The following is a 21,554-nucleotide window of genomic DNA, read 5'->3' as shown; positions in this document are numbered from 1 at the left end:
TGCAGAGCTCACATCTCCTGCTATGGCAAGGTTTTACACTGTGGATAACCTGGCAGACTGCATGGGAAGAGGATGAAGTTTTTGCATATTTTCAGGCATTAATGACACAATGAGTTAATCTTCTCCCACAGTCTAAATCAACCCTAGCAGAAAGCGAAATCAGCTTTGTGTTTTTCCACAGCAGGCTGACTGAACTGTGTGCCCTCTTTAGATCCCCTTAACTGGAGTTATTAATTCTCTACTTTACATTTTCCGGGCTACTTTAAGAAGAGTTTTAATATGTATAATCAAAGTGTTTGGTTGACCCACTCAAACCTGTTTAACGTGCAATTTTGTTTAAAGATTTGAGTTTGTGTGAGAAATTGACTGGAGGCAAGTTTTACATTGAAGCCCTGACTGGTTTCAGCTTGTTTAAGTTGATGCCGAGAAAAAGGCGGAAAAGAAAATCTATTTATTTTTGTTTTAACAGGCTAAAAAATGATCATTGCAGAAGATAAATGCTGCATATTTTTATTAAAGGATAAAGTTCACACATAGATTGTACATGTGGACGATAAAACAGATATCTATCTTAACTTTGACCTGAACTTAGAAACTGAATAATGTCATAACATGTTTTGTAATTTGTGCATAGTTCAGCACCTAGGCAAAGATCAATCAATGAATGGATTTATTTCCAATTTTCTTTGAAAGTCAAATTCTGTAAAGCGTGCTTGTTCGGGCAAAACAAGCCTTCAATCATCTTTCCCTGCAGTTACAGCCACGAGTATTTGAGATATCTGTAGCTTCTTTGCACATTTAGAAGCTGAATAAGCTGATTTTTGCCTAATCCTTGTATTACCGGTAGTTCAAGCCCAGATTGGATTAAATGCATCTGAAAAAGGGTTTTCAATTAATTCCTGGAGTTTTGGCTCTAGCTTTTGTCTGGACCAATCTACATGAGCATGCTTTGCTAAACAATTCCTTTGCTGCTCTGTATGAACAGTAGTGTTGATGTTGCCTTTTGTAGCTCTAGCAAGTAATCTTCGTCTCTTGTCCTACTCTTGATGCTTAACTTGTACCATCTTCCTTTAGCTAACATAACAACACCCCCCTCAGCATGTTGCCATGCTTTGCTATGGGGAAACTCTATTACCAGTAGTTGTTTTTATCCAACATAGTGTTAATGTAGGTAGTGTAGGCGAAATCTTTCAGACTCATTTGACCACACCACCTGTTTCAGCTTGCCTTGTCTCCTGCATTTTTAGCTATTTTCAGCCCTGGTCCTCAGGATTCTGTCCTTGATGGTGTAAAGAATTTGCCAATCAACACAAACCTGACTCAAAGTTGGTGACAGAATGGCTACCGCACCTCTTAATGGTAGGCTTATGAGGTAATGCAATTGTTTGAAGTGTACTGGAGCAGAGACAGGATGAAACACAGCTTTTTTTTAAACTGCAAACACAGATTCTGGTTTTATTTATACTGTTCTACAGTAGAACAGCAGTACAATAAATAAGTTACCTTGTCTTTCTTAGGTTGTAGATCTTTGCAGCTGCAGCTCTCCTAGCCCAGCCTGTCAGTTTTAGTATAAGGTCATATCCTCTGTCTTTGTGCCATATGCCCTTAAAGATAACATAGGTGGTGGTGTTTTTTTTTTTTCCAGGAGCCAACACTGGCTTAAACTTTTACCTTATCTTGTCCCTTACTTGTCCGGTGTGTTCTTTTGTCTTTATGGTACTGATCACTAATGTTTCCTTAACTCTGAGGCCTCAGAGCAGCATCATCTAAAGCATGACCTATTCTGAGATTATTACACACAGCACTGTATTTACTAATTGGGTGACTTTTAAAAGTTGTTTAACAATTTTATTATACAAATTTATGCAAGGTAATTTTTCAGGTAAAAAATAAAAATCCCATTTGGTGCTAATTTTATAAAATAATCTCATCAAAAAATGCATTCTTACAGAAAAAAAACACCCAATTAGAGAGCATGGGAATAATAGACAGCAACAAAGAAGCAGGATAAGAGATGATAAAAAAAAAAGACTGTTGCTGCCACCTGCTGTGAATTTCACATACCGGTAAATCGGTTAACACAGCTCATATATTTAGTGAGAGCTAATCTTCTTTCAACGGGACGAAAAGAGATTGATACATACAAAAATCTGAATGGTGATGGATTATGGCTAGTCACTGCAAGGGGAGATCACCAAGACTACAGAAAGAAGCATAAATGCTTCTAAGCTCATCATATACTTTATTAAAAAATAAACTATCATTATATTTACAGTATCAAAAATGATGGCATTTCCACAACTCATAATAAATTATTCAACTAGAATATAAACAACAAAAGTTACCACCTAAACACATTGTGGCCTCATCTATTAAAAAAGATGGATTACTCATCAGAACTGAGAGATCTATCTTGATGCTTCTCTGAAAATACTTTCTTTACCTTCTCTTTGTTTAAAACAAAACAACAAAACTGATAGTTGTAAACAAATAGGACATGTTGATTTGATTTACATGTACCCTATGGAGTGATGAGTGTTGCTCCTTGACCTTTTTTAACCAACATACAGCTCGTCCTCTGGTCACCTCTGCCAACAGAGACTGTAAATGACAGCAGGGCCCTCGTTGTGCACAAACCACACAAAGGTAGGAGCACATATGTGAGATTGCAACAGCTTTGTCTTCATAGCATCGGCTGTTGTAGAACCCTCATCATCGGTTGTCTCGTCTTTTTTCAATTTCCTTTCGAATTCGAACCTCTAGAGCAGCTCTCATGGCTGCGTTTAGAACGTTCTTTTCTGCAACACGCTCCACAACCTTCTCAGGCTTGTCGTCCTGTCAAAAGAAAGTACAGAAAATTATTGAAACCAAGACAGAGATCAAAGAGACACAACGTCAGAAAGAAAAAGGAGCATGCATTTACCTTGTGCACTAAGAAGGAAGTAATAACTCCTGTGTCCTCTTGATAGTCAAGCCAAAAAAGTTCTGTCCCGTGGCTTTCAGTCTCAGTGCTTGAACCACTCTCATTCCACTCTTCAGGATCAGCACCTGTTCCTGGCTCTGAACCACCTGGAAAATAATAACAAAAACAAAATCAGCAATGCCATGTTGAAAAACAAAACAACAACAAAAAAAGTCAAATACAGAGCCCTGTAAAACAAAACCAAAATTAACTTACGTCTTTGTCTAGGATGGTACACCTGGATGTCAGGTCGACGAGGTCTTCTAGGGGTGGTTGTGTGCCTTCGCCGCTGAAGTTCTTTAGCCTGCTTTACCTCTTTATCATAATCATCTCTTATGACAAAAAGAAAAACATTGTTAGCTTGCATCACTGATTGATGCAGCAGACAACATGGTTCTCTAAATCATCTAGAGGAAAGTTCCCTGGATCTCAAGCAAAGTGATTTCTGTGCAAAGTGAACTTTCTTTTAAAGGTGGGGCATCGTATCTTTTCGTAAGAGTCAAGTCTTATTTCCTTTATCCCAGATAGCATGCCTCTGATGTTGTCTTTGTTTCTGCCAATGTCCTGGATAGGTCTGAGAGATAAAGGCCCTTGAAGCTCTGAGTCCAGCTGCAGTTTACACCTTATGGATCTCCCTAAACTCTTGAATGGGCAATCCTCTCCAAAGGGTTTCCATTCTGGTTACCTGTCTATTTCTAACTTCCACACTTTGACCTTGCATTAGTACACCAGGCTACATCTTCCACAAATATTATTCAATGCAGTAATATGTGGGTTTAAACTTCCCTATAATTATTTTCTAGTACAGGGCTTATCATTTCCATATTATATGTGCATGTTATTAATCCTATGCAATTAACTTACTTTCAGAAAAAAAACACATAGTTTTGGGTTTCGAAATTAAAAATTATTATCCAAAATTTAACTTAAATAAGCACTTGGAATGAGTTCCTGTGTTTATTAATCTACAAAACACCAGTTTCATTTTTAAAGCATACATTAAACAAGTTTTCCAGTTTATTAAAACACACATCTTTCAAAACCAGTAAGAAATACTATCTCATCCCAACAAGTTTAAAACCTTTGGCCAGAAACCTACCGACAGGCCAAAAAGGCCTATACGGGCTTTTGCTGTTTTATTCTTATCAATGTTTAGTTTTAATCACAGACCAAGAACTGATATATCCTCTTTCGGATCTTTTTAATTGCTAATTTAAGAAAAATACATCCAGTGGCCCTAAAAGTATCTATCAAGTAGCATTAGCTGACAGTGCCAGAGGATATTACCTAGCAATCTGGTTTCTGCGGATATGGTGAAGGAAGCCATGAGTCATGTCCAGCCGACCACCCGGTTTGTATTTTAACTCGTGCACTGCCTCGTCTTTTAAAATATCCATTTTACTAAATAGTTTAAACTCAGATTACAATATTTATGATTAATTATCACAAGAAATTTCAATCAAGCTCTGACAAAAGCTAAGTGTGCTAGCTGTCCATAAATTGTTGTCCAATTTCACAGTTTCCGGAGTTAATAAAAATGGAAACGCATATTAACATGAAAGAGACTGAGAAAATCATAAATATCATTAACAATTATAAGCACAGCAATACATTAGTGATGTAAGTAATAAAATAGGTTTGGTACTCTTACCAGATCATAGTTTAACTTAAACAGAAATATTTATTTTAACACCGGGTTAGGTTTTTGTTAGCCCTTCCTGGCAGCTGCGACGCACAACCACCGCGAGTTTCGATGTGCTGAAACCATTCATGTATCATAACTAATTTAACTTTTCCCAGTTGGTTGGTTTGATATTAAGGCAGCAGGAAAATTTATTAAAAATATGTCTTTGAAGAGAGAGAGAGAGGATCAGGTGGACGACGATGATAGCGAAGACGAGGGTTAGTTTGTTTACTTCTAACGTCGCTGTAACGTTTGTTAGCTAGCGGCTATAAATGACTGCCAAACGTTTCTAAAATAGTTTATTTATAGACATGAACTGGATTAATATTACGATGTAATTGTAACATTTTAAATTTTTTATATAAACTGCTTTAAAAGGTCACTTTGCTATAGTTTTGCTATGGGAGTCAGAGGCTATTTCATGTAGCACGTTTAGCTAGCTGAGATGTAGCTGAATGAATGTTTAGAAACTTCAATTGATTATTTGTGATGGACCCTTTATTTATTTATTTTTTTATTTTTTCAGTTTCAACCAAAAGAGGACGAGGACGTGTAGAAGAAGACCGTAGAAGCCGCCATTGCCCTTATCTGGACACCATAAACAGGCAAAACTGCGTTAAGTTGTCATAATGGAGCTACCCGCTATGTGCTAATTGGATCCATCCTTAGGTAATTCTGTTTGCCCTCTTCTTATCCTACAGGAGTTTGCTGGATTTTGACTTTGAGAAACTCTGCTCCATCTCCCTCTCACATATAAACGTCTATGCGTGCCTTGTATGTGGGAAATACTTTCAGGGTAAGTAACACTCACTGGACATTACCTGGAGGGATAAAACACATGGTAGCAGGTGAACTAAAAGTAATGTTTTTCCTTGTAGGCAGAGGTCAGAAGTCCCATGCATATACCCACAGCGTTCAGTTCAGCCATCATGTGTTCCTCAACCTCCATACACTGAAGTTTTACTGTCTGCCAGATAACTATGAGATCATCGACTCCTCGCTAGAGGACATCACAGTGAGTGGGGCTGTGCTGTATTTTCATAAAGAATATTTTTTAACCATATTTTGAAATAATACAACTGCTCACCAGTTACATTTGTTTAATTGATACGTGAAATTGTGTAATTGATGGCTGTATTTCAGTGCATTTCAGTTAATACATACACTATCGGTCAAAATAGTCTGCATCGGCTTTTGAAAAAAATCAACACTGGTTGATCTATATATTTAAAACTGTAATAATTACAATTTCATCCCTAATACAGCTCTTTGAAATCCAAATTCTGTATCTAAATAACACTTATGGATAGTTGTGGTATGGATGCATTGATATAAAAAAGGAGTAATAAAGAAACATTGGTTTTATCACAAAACTGTTATCAAAATACCAACTGCGATATTGCAATTTTAAGTTTACCTTATGTATCCAATAATCCCTAGAAACCTATTGTGGTATTAAGTCAATTAAACTTGTCTTTTCTCACTGCTTTCCTACCTTCTCTAGTATGTGCTAAAGCCAACCTTCACTAAGAAGCACATTGCAGGACTGGATAAGCATGGTAAACTGTACAGAGCCTATGACGGCACGACCTACCTGCCAGGCATCGTGGGGCTCAATAACATCAAAGCTAACGACTATGCCAATGCAGTGTTACAGGTATTAAGGTGCTATTCTCTAGAATTGTGGAAACAGTGGGGAATAATATAAAATCATATTAACAGATCATGTTTATCTTTTCAGGCTTTTTCTAATATCCCACCTTTGCGAAACTACTTCCTGGAGGAGGAAAACTACAAAGGAATCCGCAGACCACCAGGGGACATCATGTTCCTCCTGGTTCAGAGGTTTGGGGAGCTGATGCGCAAACTTTGGAACCCCAGAAACTTCAAGGCCCACGTGTCTCCACATGAGATGCTGCAGGCCGTGGTGCTGTGCAGCAAGAAGACCTTTCAAATTACGAAGCAGGGTAGGTTGATAGTGCTCTAGCTTTTATTATCCATAAGACAAGGATAATGTTGTTTTGCTGCTATTTATTATTTTTTTTTGTGTTCAGGTGATGCTGTAGACTTTATGACATGGTTCTTGAATGCTCTGCATGGGGCTCTTGGAGGCACCAAGAAAAAGCCATGTGAGTAGAAGATTATTGGAACCTCATTGATAAACAGAAATAAGGTTCTACTGGAACTCATATAAAATGATAGAGAAAAGATTTAAATTCATTAACGTTAAATTGACTTTGGTCTTTTTACAGAATGTGTGTATTAATTTGACTTTTTTCCTTTGATCTTTGTTATCACAGCAATCATCACAAAGGTTTTTCAAGGCTCCATGAGAATCTTCTCTAAGAAACTTCCACACCCAGATTTGGTGAGTTTGGAGCACTAGTTGATTTTTTATTTATTTATTTTTTTTGAGTATTTAATTTGAATTTTTTTAATTTAACAGTAAATTTGGCTTCCAGGATTTAATTTTTCAAGTAAAATAAAGTTGCAAATCTCTCATATTTTCCAGTTAGTATTAGTAAAGGTTTTTGTGGGGAAAAAAAAGAAAAAAGTCAACTATGCAATCCAGGTTAATAAGGGAGATTGTTGGTAATTCACTCAGTTGGCATTTTATTATCCTTCTTTGCAAAGAGAGAACAAGATTATCATAGGAGCCCTTCCAGCTGGTTAGACAAAAGTTCCTCTTGCTAACTTGGCCTGGGAATGTTATCAGAGCACAGTTTATAAAAACAATTACAGACAGTTGGAGAAAACAGTAAACTGTTTTGAATAAATCCTGAGAAAAAGTCTAGCTTGTTATGAGAAGGATAACTTTTATCCCAAACACTCCCTAATAGGATAAACAAATCATCTCCCTTAGACACCTTGTAGCTTTGCAGCTCTGAGGCCTGAATGAATTATTTTATAGGTAAGTAAATGTAGAATCAACACTCAAATCGATTGAAGTAAAAGGAATAAAACAGGAGATTTTTTATTTTTTCCCACCACAGACTTTAATGAGCCAAAACATTTTAACATTTGCTCTGATAAATAAAAATCAATAGAGCATGCTCATTGTACAAAACAAGAGATTAACAAGATCACATCTATTTATAATTATTAAAATAAGAATTATGTGATGACCATGATTAACCCTTTGGGGTTTGGGATGGGAATTTTATTTATTTATATATATATATATATATATATATATATATATATATATATATATATATTTTTTTTTTTTTGTTATAAGCCTAGTGAACCGCTAGGTGTTGGAGTGTTAATTAGAAATGCATCGTGAACATTACTTTCATGCATTGGTTGAATTAAAATTTAACTGATTGATAAGGTGTTTGGCTTTTGCAAGGAAGATTTTCATTTTACATGTAAACGTTAAAAGATTAAAGAATGATAACTTCAGATACCAGTCAAACTCATTTAAAACATCAGATACAAATATGGATCCCAGCAATTGAAGATGAAAAAATCCCTAAACAAAATGAAAGTATTCACAAAGTAATTACTTAAAGTGTCTTGAATCTTTATTAATTCTCAATCTAAAGTCTGCTTAAAATATTTCCTTTGCGTTTCTGAAAACTTTTCAGCCACCTGAGGAAAAGGAGGCGCTACTTCAGACGGAGGAGTACCAGGAGCAGATGTCCGAGTCCTCCTTCCTGTTTCTGACCCTGGACCTCCCAACAGCTCCTCTGTACAAGGATGAAAAGGAGCAGCTTATTATCCCTCAGGTCCCTCTTTTCAACATCCTGGGCAAATTCAATGGCAATACTGAAAAGGTACAGGACATTATGCCAAAAGTTGTCCTTTTCACTACTGCATATTAAAAGTATGTTATATGGTCCAAATACCAGAAACTGAAATATTAAAAATGTAACTAACATTTTCCACTTTCCATTCAGGAATACAAAACCTACAAAGAGAATTTCCTTAAAAGGTTCCAGCTGACCAAGCTGCCACCTTATCTCATCTTTTGCATTAAAAGATTCACCAAGAACAACTTCTTTGTGGAGAAAAACCCAACAATTGTCAACTTCCCAATCACGTATGTATAAAAAAACTGGTCAAAACCCTTTTAATATGTTGACATATTTTTCCTCTGCAGAGTAAATGTTGCCTTTTTATGTTTCCTTAGAAACGTAGACCTTTCAGAGTACCTCACGGAAGAAGCTCAAGCTACAGAGAAGAATACTTCTTATGACCTTGTTGCCAACATTGTGCATGATGGGAAACCCACTGAAGGATCCTACAGGATACATGTCCTGCATCATGTAAGTTGATGCCATTTACCTTCAGAAAAAGAAAAAAAAAACATTTTATGTAAGTTGTTCCTTGCCCTTTTTAAAATGTTAATGTTTATAGGTGGAGATTTATGTTTTTAGATGAGTTGAAGCCCCCTGTCAAATAGGAGGCTTTTCATGATGTTCAGACATGTTTTAACCAAAGTGTCCTGAGAATTGGACACAGTTTATTCTATTCCCAAAACTGAAAAGAATTGTTTAGAATGTGAAAGATGGACAAAGACCTGCTGCGGATGTTGTTGAGCTGAGCACAACAGAAACAAACAGTAGTTTTTCTGTACGAAGGTAGCAAGCAAATCTCAATTTTTGTCATGGTTAGATTGTTTGCTTAATAAACCTACCGTATTTTCACGACCATAAGGCGCACCGTACTAAAAGGAGCACTCTCAGTTATGTGTCCCATTTCTGTATTTAACACACACATAAGGCGCACCGGACTATAGGGCGCGTTGTTTATATACAGGTACATGTCCTCTACTACCTTTAAATACCTCTACTGCGTATTTAAAAATACAGCGGGGGCAAAACTGAGTATGACTGTGCTTTATTCATGTCTTATTACAAAGTATTAATCAAACTTTGCAGCTGGCCGTGAGACAGACACATCGCAGATGACACAGCGCTGTGGTCACTCCTAAATGAACTTAAAATCCTGAAACCTGCCGACGGAATATGTTCGCTTTTATTACCGGTATCCTTGTGCCTGCAGTTTAAATTATTTAGATGAAAAACACCTGCCAGCCGCCGCGGTGAGGCTGCTGTTGAAGGGATTTACTGTCGGCGCACCGCTGGTATGTGGGGGTCTGAGCGCCTCCGACAGAAATAGATAATCTGGATGAACTGACTGCAATTATTAAGTTTTCAGGTGGACTTTCTCACTTAAAAACATATTAAAACTACTTTATTCCCACTGATCACAGCAAATATAGCTGCAAGATTTAGATTATTTAGATGAAAAAACACCTGCCAGCCACCGCGGTTATGAGGAGGAGACCCGCCCAGAGGCTGCTGTTGAATTAAGTTTTCAGGTAGAAAACTAGAGCGGGAGCAAAACTGAGTATGTTTGTGCTTTATTCATGTATTTATTAGAAAGTATTAATCAAACCCATCGAAGTCATCATCCTCTGTTTCTGAATTAAACAGCTGCGCTAAATCAGACATGCCAATTTCCCCTTCTTCGCCGTCAGTCACTTTCCGTGCAGCGCGGCTCCTCAGAAGTAATGCCTGCTTTTGCGAAAGCTTGAACAACAGAGCCAGCAGACACGTTAGTCCATCTACAATCCATCCGCAAACGGTGGCGTAACTTGCCCGGCGCTGCCTTCCACTTATCCTGAAACTGTGGTCTCCGTCTGTCATCCATCGCTCCCACGCCGCTCGCAGCCTTACTTTGAACGGCCGCTTCACACCGATGTCGAGCGGTTGAAGTTCCTTTGTCAGACCCTCCGGGATAACGGCGAGCACAGCGCTCATTTGATTCACCTTTTTTTTTCACATCAGCTGTGAGATGGGCACGCATGGAGTCACAGATTAACTGCGATGGTGATGCGTGGAAAAAAAACACCTGGTCTCCTCACATAGGCTACACCTGCCTCAGCCACGCTTTCATCATCTCCTCATCTATCCAGCCTTTTTCATTTAATATCATATGTCATCAGAGCGCTGTGTCTGTCTCGCTGTCAGCTCCCAGATCAGCTTCTCTGATTGGTTGATGCGGCGCGTCCAGCAGCAAAACCTAAATTTTTCCATCTCCAGCAGCAGCAGCGCGTTGGCGGTGCCTCAGATGCTTAAACGATCCCGACGTGCTGCACCTGCTGCTCAAAACGCGCTGCAGGACCTTTTGCTGCGCCTTTACGCGCGTCAACCATTGACTTTGCATGTAAACTCGCTGCTTCTGCTGCACCTGCTGGGTCCGGTTCACACCGATGTCGAGCGGTTGAACAGCGAGCACAGGGTTAATTTGTTTCCCCATGTTTTTCACATCAGCTGTGAGATGGGCACGCATGGAGTCACAGATTAATGGTGATGGTGATGAGTGGAAAAAAAACACCTGGTCTCCTTACATTCAGCCACTCTTTCGTCATCTCCTCAATGAGGTGGTCTCAAAAGTCGCAGTTACAACACACATAGGGCGCACCGCACCATAGGGCGCACCGCACATTTTGAGGGGAAAAAAAGACGTTTAAGTGCGCCTTATAGTCGTGAAAATACGGTATACATCATAATTCTTGTTTTTACAAGTCTGCATCCTGGATAATCATTAATAAAAGTAAAATATCAATTTAGAATGATTTCCACTCTTTCTTTAGTAACTCTGCTTTTGGAACAGTGTGTTTGGCTAAAGTTAAAACAAAAAAAGCCTTAAAGTCCCTAAAGTATTCTGCAGAAGGAAAAGGGTGTATGTCTGTTAAAATGTATGATTTGAAACCATAAGATTTCATCGTCTTTGAAGCAACATTGTAACTATTAGCCCAATTATGAGCTTAATTTGAGATATACGGTAGTAAAGGATGTTTCAGCCCCTAGTGCCTGAAAATGAAAGTGTTTAACTTTACTTTAAAACTCTGTTTTTGTACAGTTTCTATATGATTTTTGATTTTACTCAAATGAACAAGTCACTCAGTTCTGATAAACTAAAATAATCTATAATCAAAATATTTTTTCATGACTATTTGTTTATTCACTGTGTTTAAACAGGGAACAGGGAAGTGGTATGAAATGCAAGATCTGCAGGTAATCGACATTCTCCCTCAGATGATCACTTTGTCAGAGGCCTACATCCAGGTCAGTCTGCCTCATTTGTCTGTTAATTGTGTTTTGAAAATGGTAATGGTTATATCCAGCAGCTTATAGCAATTCATATTTATGTTATTTATATTCATTCATAAACATCATTATCTGATTTTGTAAAAAATGTACTCAAACATAGACACTATTATCTGCTGTATGACTGGATAACGTCTGCAGAGTTACTGAACCGAAATAAGAAAAATGCATTAAATGAATGAAATTACCATTATTATTATTATAATTTTTTTACAAGAGCAAGTAACACATGTTACAAGCAGATTATTAAAACTTATCTCTCAACTAATAAAAAAAAAAAAGGTTACCTTAAATTAAGACTCGTGGCGACACTCCTTCAGATCCATTTCTCTCAAGTCCGAGGAAGGAGGGGTAGATTTCTGTCAGCCAGCTGATCAGCGGTGTGCAGCATCGTTACATTTGCCTATTCCTCTTACAGCTGTAGCAGCCTGTGGCACTTTGCATGTCGTCTTGTTAACTACCAAAACCTAGAATACATTAGTTAAAGATTGCCTAACAGATATATAGTATGAGGGAACATTAAAGCAATTTTGAACCATTGTTATGTCTTGATATCCACTATGATCCTGTGTCTGTTTCAGACAAAACCCAAAACTACCATCAGACTATTACAGTCCACTGTTATCTTGCAATTATTAAAAATTTTACCCAGTATAATTATCGGTAATTTTTTTTTATCTAGAGTTGTTTTACAACTTCCTACTCTGTGCCCTAATACAAGTAAGTTTTCCTTTAGGTTTACCTGGGAAAGAATCCAAATGTGTTGGAAACTGTATGTCTATTAATTATATTAAGTGTGAAGATAGTTATAGGGAGAGGTCTTAAAGGGGGCTTTTCTGAACTGGGAAATTCAGTAATGTCAATTTAATCTCCTCTGGCTCTTTTTAATCTAGACATTTTACCGTTTTAATGGTTGTTGGCAGTAGTACAAAGTACCTTTAGGTGGGGTAGACCTAAAAACAGAACTATCAAATTATTATTATTATTTTTTTTATGTAAGAATTGTAAAAGAAAAGATATTAAACCATCCTCTTTATAGTTTGTCCACATAACTAATTATTGGAATTGTGTTTTTTTTTTTTTTTAAATGCCTATCGAGCAGCGCTGTTGTAACAGGCTAAAAATGTCTTGATTAACGATTCCTTCTAACATTTTTTTTACAGATTTGGAAAAGGCAAGAGAGCAGTGACACAAACAACCACAAGGGGGTGTGATTGAGACAAGACTCCTCACTCTGGATGGCTCTTAGTTTTATCACTTTGGGGTTCAACTAAGTATTTTAGTGACATGGAGGGAAAAGGGATCAAAAGTGGCAGAAGAGCATCAGGACATTCTTTGAAGACCAAATGAAGCAAAGAAATGTAACAGCCTCTGTGTTTTTGCACCGCTCTGTTTTTACCATGTGGAAATTTCTTAATAAACCCACTCAAATGTGTGTTTGATGGTGAATTAGAGTACAATACAATGTTTAGTCACATTTTATTTATCTGTTGACATTTTGACATCCAGTTATCAACAGAAGAGCAGTGAAATGAGCTAAGCAGTCCTTCATTAGAATGGCTTTAGAAACATTGCAGGTTCTTGCTATGGCTGACAATCAGAAATTTCATTTTGTTCTTACATTAATGATCACAAAGCTAAGCTTATAGAGTAACACTTAAAAATACATACAGATTAATATGATTCCCATGCAAGTATAAAGATTTCTAAGAATTTTGCTAGAATAGAATAGGATAGTGCACCTGAATGACCTTGTAGGTAAACTGGAACAATCAATGAAACTTCATTTACAGAACATTTAACATTTTCAGTGCTTTACTTATTCAAGGCAGACCAAGTGCTGCTGTGTAGCTGTCGTGAAACTTACAAGGTTTTAATTCTTCCACATGTATTTCTCACAGAAGAGCTCGTTCTGTGGATAAAAAAAAAACGAAACCATGAAAAAATTATTTTCAGTAGCAGTATTGAAAAGGAATTCACTGACTTGGCTGATATGCCATATGAGCTAAAATATGTGCATACAACAGCTTGCACAATGAATGAGAATAAGGTCACACGTTTTGTCACTACAGGCTAATTTATTAACTCGTCCACAGCTGGGAACCTATATTGGACAAATTCAAACACTAAGACCAAAAACCCATACGGTTCTTGTTTTGAAAGAAGGAGAATGTTTCTCATGACCAGCAGCATGCACTGTCTAAAATGAGCTAATTCGGTTAATGGACTATAACTCTTTAAACATGTCCACGTTATTTATTTTTCATTTGAAACCTTTTGGTTTTCATTTCCCAAAATGAAAACGGCTGATGTTCAGGTTTACCAGCTGAATAATGAAAATGACTTGTACCTACCCCACACTCCTGAGCAGTGTTTACATTTTTGCACCAGTAGCTTGGTCCCCAGGTACAGGGATTTTTCCCCAGTGGCTCCAGCTTCTTTGATGGGACACACAGATCAGCTTTCTGCAGGACAGAAATAATCAGATAACATGAACCTGTAAAAAATATTTTTCAATATTATGAAAGTTCAAATATGTTCACGATAGACCACATTTGGTCCTTAAATATATAAAAAAAAAACCATGTCAGGGATAACAAAATCTTTCAAGATTTTACTCCTCTGATAATTTTTTAACAGATATGAACAAGTTTCTTTCTCATCTCTGTGAGGACAATACATTATGTTTATAACCATTTCTTATTCTTACTTCACAAACATGTGGGGCATCCATTTGGTTTCCCAACAGCTTCTGCAGCTGTGAGCCATAGACTCTGGTAAAAGCCTCACACTGTAAAGAGAGTTCAGATTTGTGAGTTTTTCCTATAAAAACACTGAAAGTAACTGGTGAAAACAAAAAAAAAAATTCATTAAAAAATGAATAACTTCAGGTATTAGTAATTGTCAGCTTAAGGTGAGACTCAGACCTTGGGGATGGCTTTTGGGTGCAGGGTGCACACAGACTGGAGGAAAGTTGATGTCTGAGTTTCGGTGGCGTTTAGGCCCAGGTGCAGATGGCTCAGTGCAGTAAGTGTCTGGCAGGATTCACAGTCAGAGATTGGGTCCAGCTCTGGGAAGAACAAATGCAAAAGTGATCCACTACAAAGTAGATCTGTTGTCAGAGCAACATGACTGCAAATCACGACTTCAGCCTACTTCATGTTGTCAGACAGGTTCTTATCAATAGTTTTTAGGCTCTGTTAGTCTATTAGGAAAGTGGTATTTGTGAATAAGAGGTGAGGGAACAGATTCCTTCATAACAGAAATCATTCTTTACCTCTGACCTACTTAAGTACTAAATGTCCAGTATTGATTTTTTTTTTCTCTCCATGTAAGCGACACCATGACCTCTGTGTGCTTGACTTCTATTCCTTTCTGGAAGGCTGTATCGTGGAGCTATTATTTTATTAACGCTATGATCTCTTTGTTTTTTTTATAACCCTTGCTCTCTTAGGCTCTGATTGCTACAACAGACCTAGAATGATCCCAGTTTAGGTTTCTTCCTATTAAAAAGGGAGTCTTTCTTCTCCGCTTTAACCACATGCTTGCTCAGGAGGGATTGCTGCAGTGTAAATAACTTAGATAACATTTGTTGCACTGTAGGTGTTATGTGATCAAAATTCTAAATACATTTCACAAGATTAAAAACGTTAAAAATTTGTTTAAAGGTATGAAGTCGATCATATGAAACTAATCAAATTGTCTCTTTGAGATGTGATATAAAAACAGTTTATAAAAACCAATCATTCTTGGTTCCAAAATACATCTAACTGACCTGGAGCAGGCTGCGTCTCAAACAAGCAAAGGTGCAAAAGCATACATATGGTGTGAGGCGCAGCTGATGCCAACAGGAATTCAACAATCTCCACCCCATATTTGTTTACAAAATCATCACATTGGTCCTTGTAGCTGGATGGTACCAGATCACAGACCTCTTCCATCAGCTTCTTTAAAGTTTCCTGCAGGTTAAGAGAGAGGATAATTGCTCTGCTGCCTTAAGTCAGGATGGTGGCTACTTTCAGAATAGTATAAAATTAAAGACACACTTCAGTCATATTTTTAGGCAGCAGCGTCTCCAGCTTCTTGATAACCATCAAACACACGGTGCAAATTGGGTTGAATACATCCTAGAAAGAGGAATAAGGTACAGATTGATCAGTTACTGTAAAAAAAATCAAGGTTTCACTTCTGCTCTCACTTTGTCATGTTCTGCTTTTTCATACTAACTTGGGTTTCAGCAGCAGTGCCGACTACAGAGCTGGACGTGTCTTTACTGAGGACATTTTGAGGGAACTCCTGCAGTTCCTTGTCCTTGTGGGTTGCACAAAGTCCAAAAACCTCACAGATCTCCTCTGGTTTCTGTATAAACAGGCGTTATCTTTAATATTATAAACCTTATGAAATATACATACAAAAACAGGTGTGAGGAGAAGTCAAACTCACCCACTGACTGGATGTTTGCTGCAGGATCTTAGGGAGATATATTTTCACTTGTGACTCACATTCTGATGCCTCTTCTTTGGGGAGACGCTGACACAAAGCATGCAAGGCTTTAAACACAGTCACCTGTGAAAGCATGACATATTTAATGGCAGAAGAGAATTCATGGTGCCTCCAAAATATATACATATATACCAAAGGAGCTTCTGTATTTTTTATAACTTTTACAACCTCCAAAAATAAAACACTTTATTTTATGATTGACAAAACTATTAATACAGATATCAGTTTTATATATAGCTGTAATAGTGTCTTCATTGGGATGTACAGTGTTCCTGTTATTAGAGTCTGTAAATAACTTGTTTTTCTAACATTGTCATAATAAAACCTGCAGGCTCATACCTTGGTGTCTCTGCTGAAGATCATGTTGGTGGAGAGCTGGATGATCTGACTGCATTCTGGACACATCCCGCGTGACTGGAAATAACAGGTAATTAGGAACAGAAGAGATATTATTATCATTATTATTATTAATTTCTAAATGTAAGACGCATCTTCTTACCAGATGAGTTTGTCCAGTGAACTGAAAAGGGTCGGCAATGAATCTGGAATCTCCTGCAGGGAGAATACACATTCATGATGCAGAAAATGGTGAGTTTTTTTTTTTTTTTTTTTTTGGAACTATATACTGTCAATAGGGAATTATTTATTATTCTAGCTGCTCGATAAACAGAAAGTAAATGGCGGCTTGTCGTTATGTCAGTGCACGGCAGACATTAAAATCTTACCGGAACACAGAGACGCAGCCAGAATCAGCAGCATAAACCCAGAGGCGGACATGATTGCAGCTTGACGGAGACTGACTGATGTTTTCTTTAGAAAAACAGCTGATTGTGTTCAGTCTGACCCGGAAATTCAGCCCGACAGCCTCATCCAATCAGCACGCGGAGCGTATGCGCACGCGCTAATCAATAATTACACAGTAATACACAGGGCAAACGCGGTTCTTTATTCTTTTTACAACTGTACAATAAATTGTGTCATGAACTCAAAACACATGTTATCAAAAATTATAATTTACCACATGATAAATCCGTAAAAGCCTTTTTGAGAGCATTTAATAAGAATGTATTTTTAAAGTACAAAATATGATCGATATCAATATGGTTTAATTAGTTTTGAGCTTGAATCCTTATTACTGTAATCATACCCTTAGCCTTATTACATTTGACTTTATTATCCTTTTACTACGAAGTTTATTTCTAAGAGCAAATAAAGAAATTTCTAATACAGATGGTGGCAGCAGTAATACTCTCAAGTTTTTCATATAGTAACGATTACTTGACAACAAAAAGCACTGTGGTTAATTACGCACATTAATATACTAACATTAAAGATGATAAGTACAGAATTCATGTTTTTTTTCAGAGCTAGATTTTGTGTTTTATGGGGTAAAGAGAAAATTATGCGTCTCTGCAAGTCATTTAGGAGTTTTTGTTGAAATCTTAGATAAATAAATATTTTAATAAAAACTTATTAAGCAATAAATTTATGTAGATATTAGTACTGGTAAATATCAATTTTATGCAGAATGATTATTGATGAAACTAGGTAATGGCAGAACTCAAACATGAAAGAATTTTACTCACTATACTTTTATCTTGAGAGCACAGATGTTTAAACATATGCGTCTATTTGTTTGCAAAGGCTGTAGGAAAGTATAATTGGTCTTCATTTAAAAAATATGGATGTTGTGCTTGTTAATTTTCCTTTTGGAACAGTGTAGATTGACCCTGAGGTTCTGGCGCCTATCCATTTTTGGCCACCCCTCAGTGTACATTGGCTATTACCTGGCCACCCTTATAAAAACTTTCTGGCTATGCTTCTATCTATTTGTAGTCCTACTGATTTTATGTTATCAATTTTCATGACATATTTACGGTAACTGAGCTAAAATTTAAGATTAAAAGTTGAAATGAAGGTGTTTACCTCATTATTCTTTCCACCAGATGGCAGCAGAGCAAATAAAACTTGTAGAGTGAGTTTTGTAGGATATATCTATGTGGTAAAAATTGGACAATAAGCTCAAATTTCTTTTAGGAATCCAGTTTTAGATGTGACAAATTGGTGGTTCCACACCCTTGAAGTTTATGACACCAAACCAGAACCTTTAGGACCTAAAAATGTTCTGGCTACTCCAGTTGGTTCTCAAAAATCAGTTTTGAAAAATCCCCAAATGTTACCACTAGAGGGCAGCAGAGCAAAATAAATGCGTTTATTGGCATCTGCGCAGAGAGCATGATTTCGTAGCAGCCTTTTTACTAATTGTAATAGGTTCATTGACATCTCTCCTAAATATGTGACTTTCATTAAATAAGTCTTGCATTTCCTGCATTTATTAATGTCATCTATAGAAAAAAAAAACACATGTTTTGCCTTAAAACCCCCTGTTGCACAACAATTCACACTCATAATGATGACTTTCAAAATATGGAAGCATTTAAAGAAAAAGTACACTTTACCTTTGTTTTTTGGAGTTTCAACAAAATTGTAATTATTTATCATCCTCTTTCTGCTTATCTGGACATATAAATGATGTGACACAGAGGCCTGTTTGTTTTAGCTTTCAGGCACAAGGATGTTAAAAAAAAATCCTATCAACTGGATGGTAAGAGTTTAAGAAAGGTTAGTACAAGACACCTGCAAGTGAGTTTGGTTAAAAGCCGTATGTTGGATATGTTAGAATGAACCTCTTGCCAGCTGTGTAGGATCTGTGATGCTCTGTGTCAGTTTCTCTTCCAAAAGCACTCCAAATCTTTAAGAGTGCATGGCTTGATATCCTTTGTGAGACTGCACAAAGACGAATGGTCCCTCTCTGTGTAATATGAAACACTGATTGTTTTCCACTGACATTTAAAAAAATAAGTCCTGATCTTTAAAACCAGACTCCATCTAGATAGAGTTGCAGAAGAGAAGATATAGCTTCAACATTGCTTAGATAAATTACCACCAATTACCTCTGCATACATTTGGAAACCTGCCCTGGGACGTGTTGTAGGAAAGTAGATTTATACTGTAAAAAAGCAAGTACTGATCCCTGAGGGACACCTGTTTCTAATGTTAAAAGAGATGTATCTTCGTTATTAATGACCAAACATTGCTTTATCTGCTTTAGATATGTTTTGAACCAATGTAATGTGTTATCAAAGTTTAAAAGATCATTTATGTTGAAGGACAATATGATTCGATTGATTTCAAATCTAAAAAGGCCTCTCTGATGGTTTGGCTTTTATCAATGCCTTTTTTTTTGTTGTTCAATAAAATAGCAATTAATGAATATTGAGGACAGAATCCAAATTTGAAAGAATGCAGCATGTTATTAAGTTGCAGGAAGGACATTAAATGATTTGCAACAATTTTCTCTATCATCCAGCAACCCAGATGCGTAGGTGCATGCGTCAAGCCCATAGAGCAAAACAATATGTTTCAAAAAAGTCATTTAACCGATTCAGGAGTTGTTTCTAACTGACTGACACAGTAAACTGTGTTTAAAAACACATCTGTCAAAATGATGCATCTGCTTAAAAAATGTCTGATCTTTTGCGGTTTATCATTAAAATTATAAAGAATTTTGGAGCAGCCTATATATAGTATATATATATAGTGCCTTGGGAGATATATTAAAACTCCAGAGGTCCCCTAATTACTAAATAGATTCTCGGAGTGTGTTTAATTTCTCACTATAAATACTGCTCCTCTATGAAGCCTTGTGAGATTTGTTAGAAAAACTGTGAGAACTAACAGCATCGTGAAGGCCAAGGGGATGTATGACTAAAAGAGTATGATTCAGCTAGAAACCTAAGGCGACATTGATATGTACCTTGGAAAGGAGAGCAGCTGGAGGCCCGCAGTAACTATAGAGATCCTGCTAAGATGCTAGTGGGAAATCTGTTAATAAGGCAACAGCAAGAGCAGCCATTCAATGGTCAACAGTGGTAGGAGAACTATTGGTGGAACGTACAAATATGAGCTCAGGAGATCAGCTAATTGTTTGAACAGTTGCCTCTAGTACGTTTTAAAAAACAGAAAGTTCTGTAGTTTAAAAGCACAGCTTGTTATACGGTAGGTAAAAGCAATCCTAATAATTCTAAACAATTTCCTTCAGGCAGTCAGTTGAATTTTCTCTGCAGCTGAAAATACTGCTAATCTAAAGTATACAGGAAAGGTTTTATATTTTGTCCCCAAAGTCGTCATGATACTGTAGGGTTTAGAGCTAACAGATTTTATGTGATATCATGACGCCTGACAGTGAAAAACATGAAATTGTTCATACAGCTACCTCATTATAAAGGAGAATTTTATTGACAAGCTTATTAATCTGTTAATTCAAATCAGGCTTCATGGTGAATCAGTTTGCTTTTTAATGACTTTCTTGTCTTGCAGTAAGAAAATCCTTAATTAAGCTTTTGGAATGTAGGCAAAGTCTCACCATGCAGGTTTGGGTTGATTCCAGCTGTGCCGGCTTCCTCCAATAGTCTAGCTTGCAAATCAGGGAAATTGACTGCTCTAAAGTGCCCTTAGTTGTGAGGCTGTGTAGAAAGCTGTTTGTCCTGTTTGCCTGCGATGGGCTGGTGACCTGTTTAGGGGTGAAAGGAACGGTACCAGTAAAAAGATTTAGGGGTGGTTTACAGCTCCTGTATGACATGCTGTCTGCTATATTGTGCCACCAACTGTCACAGTCTTGGTTCTGTTATGTTTTCTTTTGAGTATTCAAATTTCTAGTTTTATTGGTTTAATTCTTATTTTGTTGTGTTTTCTGGTTATATTCCAGTTCTTAGGTTTGTATTTGTTGCCCTCTGTTGCTCTCCTTCTCCCTAGCTCCTTAGACTGCTCTCTTCACACCTGCTCCCAATCTGCTCATTAGTCCTCTCATTGTTCAGTTAGCCATCAATACTCACCATGTGCAGTTCCTCAGAGCTGGTTCCTCGTCTAACTTCGTACAACTCTGTCTTACTTTGTCTTCCTCGTTGTTATTATTTTCCCCTGAAGTCTCCATGGTTTCTGGTAGTGATGGTGAGATGAAGCCTCATGAGGCAATGAACCATTTGGCCGATCCCCACAGTTCATGAAGCTTCATATGAACATGTCACCACCTACTGGTGCAGCGCAGAACTACAGTTAGTAATAAAATCTGTGATTTTTTGCAAATGTTTCTTTTTTTTTCCACTTTTAAGTTCCTTAGAAATTGTTAATTGTTTGTGTGTATAATAAAATCTTTTGTAAATTTTTGTAAAATTTCTTAGAACAATCATTTAAGGTGCACAGTTTTTCTGCCATTTTAGTG

At 37.1% G+C, this 21,554-nt stretch overlaps 3 protein-coding genes across 3 annotated transcripts; 1 reads left to right on the top strand and 2 right to left on the bottom strand.

Moving 5' to 3' along the window:
* Positions 1-1,558: 1,558 nt before the first annotated feature.
* Positions 1,559-4,473, bottom strand: cunh2orf68 (chromosome unknown C2orf68 homolog). Its single transcript, XM_038295503.1, has 4 exons — positions 4,250-4,473; positions 3,179-3,294; positions 2,924-3,069; positions 1,559-2,835 (listed from the first exon to the last, which is right to left on the bottom strand). The coding sequence occupies exons 1-4, from the start codon at positions 4,357-4,359 to the stop codon at positions 2,713-2,715; spliced, it is 495 nt and encodes a 164-aa protein (XP_038151431.1). The 5' UTR covers positions 4,360-4,473; the 3' UTR covers positions 1,559-2,712.
* Positions 4,474-4,668: 195 nt separating this feature from the next.
* On the top strand, positions 4,669-13,203 carry usp39 (ubiquitin specific peptidase 39). The gene is made up of 13 exons (XM_038295501.1): positions 4,669-4,864; positions 5,173-5,251; positions 5,348-5,442; positions 5,525-5,661; positions 6,151-6,303; positions 6,388-6,613; positions 6,701-6,775; positions 6,947-7,014; positions 8,237-8,425; positions 8,549-8,691; positions 8,782-8,917; positions 11,642-11,728; positions 12,934-13,203. The coding sequence occupies exons 1-13, from the start codon at positions 4,807-4,809 to the stop codon at positions 12,982-12,984; spliced, it is 1,497 nt and encodes a 498-aa protein (XP_038151429.1). The 5' UTR covers positions 4,669-4,806; the 3' UTR covers positions 12,985-13,203.
* Positions 13,204-13,232: 29 nt separating this feature from the next.
* On the bottom strand, positions 13,233-17,151 carry sftpbb (surfactant protein Bb). Its single transcript, XM_038295502.1, has 11 exons — positions 16,999-17,151; positions 16,773-16,825; positions 16,613-16,687; positions 16,214-16,336; positions 15,998-16,129; positions 15,817-15,897; positions 15,546-15,729; positions 14,698-14,840; positions 14,481-14,561; positions 14,125-14,235; positions 13,233-13,682 (listed from the first exon to the last, which is right to left on the bottom strand). The coding sequence occupies exons 1-11, from the start codon at positions 17,048-17,050 to the stop codon at positions 13,644-13,646; spliced, it is 1,074 nt and encodes a 357-aa protein (XP_038151430.1). The 5' UTR covers positions 17,051-17,151; the 3' UTR covers positions 13,233-13,643.
* Between the last annotated feature and the right edge of the window lie 4,403 nt (positions 17,152-21,554).

The sequence above is a fragment of the Cyprinodon tularosa genome, unplaced genomic scaffold, assembly GCF_016077235.1.
Source record: "Cyprinodon tularosa strain WSP-4 unplaced genomic scaffold, ASM1607723v1 ctg356, whole genome shotgun sequence".
In the NCBI taxonomy this organism is placed as follows: Eukaryota; Metazoa; Chordata; class Actinopteri; order Cyprinodontiformes; family Cyprinodontidae; genus Cyprinodon; species Cyprinodon tularosa.
This window is presented reverse-complemented; position numbering and strand designations above follow the sequence as displayed.

What these genes read in the sequence shown, in the direction of transcription:
- cunh2orf68 (XM_038295503.1), bottom strand. Translation starts at nt 4,359, where the DNA reads ATGGATATTTTAAAAGACGAGGCAGTGCACGAGTTAAAATACAAACCG. An exon ending in CGCAGAAACCAGATTGCTAG is followed by an intron (nt 3,295 to 4,249) that starts GTAATATCCTCT and finishes TTTTGTCATAAG; the next exon opens with AGATGATTATGATAAAGAGG. An exon ending in CTTCCTTCTTAGTGCACAAG is followed by an intron (nt 2,836 to 2,923) that starts GTAAATGCATGC and finishes TTCTTTTGACAG; the next exon opens with GACGACAAGCCTGAGAAGGT.
- usp39 (XM_038295501.1), top strand. Translation starts at nt 4,807, where the DNA reads ATGTCTTTGAAGAGAGAGAGAGAGGATCAGGTGGACGACGATGATAGC. An exon ending in CTTTCAAATTACGAAGCAGG is followed by an intron (nt 6,614 to 6,700) that starts GTAGGTTGATAG and finishes TTTTGTGTTCAG; the next exon opens with GTGATGCTGTAGACTTTATG. An exon ending in AGGCACCAAGAAAAAGCCAT is followed by an intron (nt 6,776 to 6,946) that starts GTGAGTAGAAGA and finishes TTGTTATCACAG; the next exon opens with CAATCATCACAAAGGTTTTT.
- sftpbb (XM_038295502.1), bottom strand. Translation starts at nt 17,050, where the DNA reads ATGTCCGCCTCTGGGTTTATGCTGCTGATTCTGGCTGCGTCTCTGTGT. An exon ending in TCTTCAGCAGAGACACCAAG is followed by an intron (nt 16,337 to 16,612) that starts GTATGAGCCTGC and finishes ATGCTTTCACAG; the next exon opens with GTGACTGTGTTTAAAGCCTT. An exon ending in AGCAAACATCCAGTCAGTGG is followed by an intron (nt 16,130 to 16,213) that starts GTGAGTTTGACT and finishes CTGTTTATACAG; the next exon opens with AAACCAGAGGAGATCTGTGA.